The sequence below is a fragment of the Sus scrofa genome, chromosome 1, assembly GCF_054392235.1.
Source record: "Sus scrofa isolate SSC_HxYL_T2T_F1_AM1 chromosome 1, Sscrofa_HxYL_maternal_Yorkshire_Landrace_v2.0, whole genome shotgun sequence".
NCBI lineage: Eukaryota > Metazoa > Chordata > Mammalia > Artiodactyla > Suidae > Sus > Sus scrofa.
Genome location: NC_139383.1, coordinates 282,360,888 through 282,367,857, shown reverse-complemented (window position 1 = coordinate 282,367,857; position 6,970 = coordinate 282,360,888). Strand labels below are relative to the sequence as shown.

The 6,970-nt window shown below is 46.8% G+C and overlaps 1 protein-coding gene across 2 annotated transcripts in view; it reads right to left on the bottom strand.

Annotated features, from left to right (window-relative positions):
- Positions 1–4,995: 4,995 nt before the first annotated feature.
- Positions 4,996–6,970, bottom strand: part of GLE1 (GLE1 RNA export mediator) — a 28,468-nt gene continuing 26,493 nt past the window's right edge. For both annotated transcript variants that reach the window (XM_084997624.1, XM_003122222.6), the window contains exon 16: positions 4,996–6,466. In XM_084997624.1, coding sequence (XP_084853750.1) covers positions 6,398–6,466 — 69 coding nt within the window. In that variant the 3' untranslated portion in view covers positions 4,996–6,397. The remainder of the gene's footprint in view (positions 6,467–6,970) is intronic.

Sequence of the window (6,970 nt, the reverse complement as noted above, 5' to 3'; positions counted from 1 at the left end):
CAGCCACAGCCACAGCCACGCCAGATCTGAGCCACATCTGCAACCTACACCACAGCTCACGGCAATGCTGGCTCCTTAACCCATTGAGCGAAGCCAGAGATGGAACCCGCATTTTCATGGATCCTAGGTGGGTTCGTTAACTGCTGAGCCACGAAGGGAACTCTAAGGAATCTATCAAGTTTTTTTTTTTTTTTTTTTTTTTTGCTATTTCTTTGGGCCGCTCCCGCGGCATATGGAGGTTCCCAGGCTAGGGGTCGAATCGGAGCTGTAGCCACCGGCCTACGCCAGAGCCACAGCAACGTGGGATCCGAGCCGCGTCTGCAACCTACACCACAGCTCACGGCAACGCCAGACCGTTAACCCACTGAGCAAGGGCAGGGACCGAACCCGCAACCTCATGGTTCCTAGTCGGATTCGCTAACCACTGCGCCACGACGGGAACTCCCGGAATCTATCAAGTTTTAAAGCAAAAATACCAGCAGCAATTCCATAAGACATAAGGGGTATCAATCTCTTATTTTCTTTTGCATTTTCTGGCAGTTTGGAAAACACTAGAAGCTGACATGAGGTTTTCTATATATTTTTTTAATGACTCAATGAATTTTATTACATTTATAGTTGTACAATGAGGTTTTCTATATCTTACCCAAGACCTTGGTTTTCTGATTTCTTAGCTTCGGATTTTCTTCCTTAACCTCCTCTACTCTTGCAGATAGATCTTCCAGTGCGTGTTGGAGTTCCAACACTTGATAAATAAGTCCTGTTTTTTCCTCCACTTCCACCTGCTTTTCAACATCAACCGCATGTCAGCATTCATTGTCTTCGGTAACAAACTTTTGGGCCTTGGATACAAAATTCTTTTTTAGGGCCGCACCCACAGCATATGGAAGTTCCCAGGCTAAGGGTCGAGTTGGAGCTGCAGCTGCCAACGTACACCACAGCCACAGCAATACCAGATTTGAGCCATGTCTGTGACCTACACCACAGCTCACAGCAACACCGGATCCTTAACCCACTGAGCAAGGCCAGGGATCGAACCTGCTTCCTCATGGTTCCTAGTTGGATTCATTAACCACTGAGCCATGATGGGAACTCCTCCTATTATTATTTTTGTCTTTTTGGGGCCACACCTGCAGCACATGGAGGTGCTAGGGGTGGAGTCGGAGCTACAGTGGATCCTTAACCCACTGAGCAAGGCCAGGGATCGAACCCGCAACCTCATGGTTCCTAGTCGGATTTGTTTCCACTGCACCACGACGGGAACTCCCGTTTTAATTTCCTTTAGAATCTGAACATTATGGAAGATTTTAAAGATAAACCTAGGAAACAGAATAGTGCAGTGAACCTCCAATTGCCCATCACCCAGTTTCAACAGTTATCAATATCCTGCCATTCGTTTAAATTTTATTAAAAAAAAGTTTTTTTTGGCTGCACCCATAGTATGTGGAAGTTCCTGGGCCAGGGATCACATCAGCGTCACAGCAGCAACCTGAATCGCTGCAGTGATAACAGGGGTCCTTAACCCACCATGCCACAAGGAAACTCCAACGTCCTGCCATCCTTTCATCTACATCTCACTTAGTTTACCTTTAACACAGTAGCTGTCACAGCTCTTTGACTGCTGAACTTTTTAAGATCCTGCAGAAAAATGTCCCGGAAAAAGCTGCCTAAATGACATGGAGTTATCATTTGTCCTATCCTAAACCGTCCTATTTTACCTCAAACCATCAAGTACGTAAAATTACATTGCCCATGCAGTTAAAATTCTACCCCAAAAGTCACCTATTTCACTTTAAGTAGGAAGGATTTTGCAAAACCTGTTTAGAGTCGACTTTCTATGTCTGCCACAGGCTCGTGGCTTGAAGGTGACCTTGGGCACCAAGGTACTGCTTTCAAGGTTGTCGTTTCTAGAGCTTGAATGTGTCACCTCATTAGAACTGTAAGTCTGATTTTGGGTTGGGTTTTTTTTTTTTTTTTTTTTTTTTGGCCACACCAACATTATGCTTAAGTTCCCAGGCCAAGGATCAAACCTGTGCCACAGTGCCAACCAGAGCCACAGCAGTGACAACACTGGATCCTTGGAGCCACCAGGGAACTCCAATTATCTTTTAATTTTGAATTAATTTCAAATTTGTAGAAAAGTTACAAGAATAGAAAGAAATCCCATACACCCTTCACCCAGATTCCCCAATTTGTTTTTGTATGTTTGCTTGTTTTGCTTTTTAGGGTCACACCTGTGGTATATGGAAGTTCCCAGGATAGGGGTTGAATCAGAGCTGTAGTCACCAGCCTACACCACAGCCACAGCCACGCAGGATCTGAGCCACATCTGCGACCTACACCACAGCTCACAGCAATGCCAGATCCTTAACCCACTGAGTGAGGCCAGGGATCAAACCCACATCCTCATGGCTCCTAGTTGGATTCGTTTCTGCTGCTCCACAACAGGAACTCCCATCCCCATTTGTTCGTATTTGACCACATTTGCTTTATTATTCTGTTTGTATATACTTAACATGTAAATATCCTCCCCCAATCATTTGAGAATAAACTGCAGACATCAAGCTCACTTACGCCCCCACCGTTACCTTAAGAACAAGTGCTTTCATTTTTATAACCCAATGCAATGATCAAAGCCAGGAAGTTGATGTTGACATAATGCTACTCCCTCACATACAGGCCTTATTCAAGTTTTGCCAATTGTCCCAATGTCCTTTACAAGATAAACACACAGAAAGATTTTTTTTTTTTCTGGACCAGGTTCCAATCCAGAGTCATGTACTATATTTAGTATAAACATCCTGAAGGAGCTAAAAGAAAAACATTGCTTTGGAGTTCCCATGATGGCTCAGCAGTTGAAGAACCCGCCTAGTATCCAGGAGGACTTGGGTTCGATCCCTGGCTTTGCTCAGTGGGTTGAGGATCTGGCATTGCATAAGCTGTGAGGTAGGCTGCAGACTCGGCTCTGATCCTGCGTTGCTGTGGCTCTGGCACAGGCTGGCAGCTTCAGCTCCCATTCGACCCCTAGGCTGGGAACCTCCATGTGCCGAGGTGTGGGCACCCCTCCCCCCCTCAAAAAAAGTTGCTTGAATACTTATCTGCATAGAGTGCCCCCCCTTTTAAACAGAGCCTAGCTATAAAGTAGAAGGTAAATTCTTTTATGAGTGTTTCTGGAAATTCATCACACGGCTGGAAGACCACTGCCCTCATCTTTCTGCAAATCCACAGGAAACCTAGTATCAGGAATTCATTAGGTGGCACAGAGAGAAGGGAAGTGAATGGCCAGGCCTGATAACGCACCTGTGTGAAGCTCTGTGGCTCTTTCGGGTGTCCTGGCACTGAGATGGAAGACATCCAAACCTAATTAGGCCGCCACTGTCATCACAGGAAACTTGAGAAGTGGGGGAATGCGCCCAGAGCCTGGGTGGGAAATCTTCAAAACAGCTCCATTCTTCTATCCAAGGGATGTGTTGGGTTTCCCTCCCACTGGAATTTTCAACTCATCATCCCATTTGCTTTAAGATGATGTCGGGCCGTGATAGGACAAAAACATGGGCACTCAGCCTAAGAAATGAGGTCAAACTTGCAAGGAAGCAAGCGGGCAAGTGAGGACTTGAATTTAAAAACAGAAGGCAGTCCTTGGTATTCTACCCTAAGGAGTCTGACGCTCCTGCCCAGCAGCAGTGGCCTCTATCTCAGAAGGCGACGCTATCAGTGAGTGTCGAAAACCTGGCCTCCCCGATGCTCTCCTTGGTTTACCATTAAGAACCCAAAAGGAATACAAGCATCAAATGACACATGCAAGACTGTTACATATATGTAGAGAAAGAACACGCAAATCTCTGATGTATTTTCTGTGAAGTGGTACAAGTTCAACGTGGAAGAGACCTTAAGAGATCATCTTGTCCAGTGATTTTAGTTTTTCATTTGGGGCAAGGAATTTTCCCATATATAATCTTTACAGAACCCCAATAGTACACAAAGCAAAACAGCAGGGAGTTCCTGTTGTGGCTCAGCAGTAACAAACTTGGCTAATGTCCATCAGGATGTGGGTGTGATCCCTGGCCTTGCTCAGTGGGCTAAAGGACCCAGCGTTGCGGTGAGTTGTGGTGTAAGTCACAGATGCCGCTTGGATCCTGAGTTGCATTGGCCGAGGCACAGGCTGGCATAGCTGCAGCTCTGATTCGACCCCTAGCTTGGGAACTTCCATATGCCTCAGGAGTGGCCCTAAAAAGAAAAACAAACAAACAAACAAAAAAAGCAAAAATGCTGTGGCGTAGAGAATTCCAGAGTCCATGCAGGCCCATTACTTCCATTTAAGGTTCTGCAAAATGTGAGCTGCTTACCTTTAGCCAGAGGCACGACTCATCTGCTGGGATGGTTTTCATAGTTAATAGGGACAACTTTCCAGCAGATGGCAGTAGTACCTAGGAAGGACTGCCCTTTAAAGATCTGCACAAAGCGTCTGCACAAAGCGTCCACACGCTGCCCGTCTCAACCCTGGAGTCAGGGTTTGGCAAGTTGTTGTGTCATGATGCACAGGAAACGATGCCATTTGTCAAACACAGGTAGACAGGGCAAGTGCACACGGCCACCAGCCCCTTGGGCCACAGAGATCGGGTATCGTGACACACCAGCTACGGAGCACAATTCGAAAACTGTTTCTCTGGCGACTGGTTCAATTCTTGTGTTTCGCAGGTGGGGACAATGTCACAAACCTCAAAGGGAATTGAGCCCAAGTCTCCTGACTCCTAACCTGGTGTTCATTCCATTGTGTCCAAGAGATCAATACTTTCCCATCCGCCAGCAGGGTCAGTTACTGGTGCATAATTCCAAAAAGAAATGACAGAAACAAAGCACCTCCCCCAAGGTGAAGGTCACGAAGACAAAAATGGGAAAATCACACCGTTCTGTATCTAGAGGTGTGCACTGCCAGGATCTACACGGATCCAGGTACAGGAAATCGATCATACTGAACCAACTAGATCACAGCAATGAGTTTTTAAAAACCAAACTTTATTACTTATTTTTTGGCACCATGGTCAACAATTCATAGAATGGGTCGCTTCCAACCGCTCAAGATAACCAGGGAATCGCTCCCACCCCCAAACACATGCCCACATACAGCATTTAGTGTAGAGAAACAGGTCCATGGCCACTGCCTCTGCAGAATAAGAGAATGAGTCCTTCCATAAGGCAAACCTCAACTCTTATCTCGACAGCCAGACGCGATTTTTGCAGTGGCTTTAATCAGGCAAATCTGTCATCATTCGTTACTCAGAACAGGTACAGAATTATAAGGCAGCTCTCAATTCTTCCCCAACACCTTTGTGAAGCCCCTGATTTATTGCTCATGGATGCTCAGCGCGTGTATAACGCTGCAGGACCCATCACAGCCCATCTTAATTCAAAATGAAAAACAAAAAAGTTGGCGCATGCATCCTCAGCCACCCAGGAACCAAATTCCAAGTTAAGAGGACAATTGGTTCAGTGTAACTTGCGTTGACCATCCTGATCCAGACACTAAGCTCTTGCCAATGCAATTTGGGACTTAGTCCATGTCTGCATCAGGCATTTCTTCTGAATTTTTTTTGTTTAATTTTGTCTTTTGTCCTTTTTAGGGCCGCACCTGAGGCATATGGAGGTTCCCAGGCTAGGGGTCTAATCGGAGCTGTAGCTGCTGGCCTACACCACAGCCTCAGCAATGCCAGATCCGAGCCGCAGCTGTGACCTACACCGCAGCTCACAGCAATGCCGGATCCTTAACCCACTGAGCAAGGCCAGGGGTCGAACCTGCAACCTCATGGCTCCTAGTGGGATTCGTTTCCACTGCGCCGCGATGGTAACTCCTTCTGAATTTCTAATTTCTTCACAAGTGGACTAAGGCCAGTCTTGCATGTAAGGATCTGGGCCTCAACGTCCCAGTGATACCGTAAAGGGACTGCATGGGTCTTTCCTCTTTCCGGACATCCTTCTGAACAGGGCAGCATGCGGGAGGGGCGGGGGGGTGGGGGTGGCGTGAAAGTGGCAGGTCACTTCAGCTGAGGGTGAAATGTGAAATGGTCACGGTATCAACCTGCCTTCTAAAAGATGCTGGAGACAAAGGAAACAGAGGATGAGATCAAGTGCTAAAATCTTCTCATAATTTTCTTTTGTTCTGCAAGTTTTTTGTAAAAATGAGAAAGGCCAATTCCATTTACTCTGTTGTGTGGCCCCCCCCTTAAGGGGTCATCAATCTACTAAGGGACCGTCTAGATTTGTGACCCACAAAAATCTCTTCCCAAGTCACGACGTACAAACACATAAAAATACAGAGTTACACGACTTCTCCCAAATACAGCTGTCTTCAGTGGCTTTATTATTGCCCCCTTGCAACATGGTGACAAACGGAGTGACATCAGGAACGCCAGAAGGTGGAAGTCAGAAAGCCCTTGGGGACAGGAATATCCTTGTGCTGCAAACATTTCTGGTCAGGGAAAGATAAAGAGAACAGAATGATTTTCTGATAATGCTGCTTCCAGCACTTGCCAGTGGGAGGACACTGAGGGACAGCAAGTGTGAGCTGGTCCGAAGAAATGGTGGTCAAATAAACAAACGAAATAAAAGCTTGTGTGTGAGACCTCCCTTTCTGCATGCGCTGCAACAGAGGACACACGCCACGCGCTATGACTCTGTCCTGCTCTGACCTCCCCAGCCTTGCCTCCCCCTTCACTACTGCCACTCCCCCAACTGGGCTGGGGGAAACTGCAAGTCTGCGGGCTCTCTTGGCAGACGTACCACAGTTCTCGACTATTTGCCAAAATTCACCTCTTAAAGATTTTTGGCACTGGGAAGAAGGAGAGGAGTCTGGTTGAAAGTACAGTCTGGTCTCATGGAGAAAAGTGACATGTGCCAGCTCCCCAGACCTGAGACTGAGAAAAGAACCTTGGCCAACATGCAAAAAATGTACCGGTGAGGGAGTTCCCGTCGT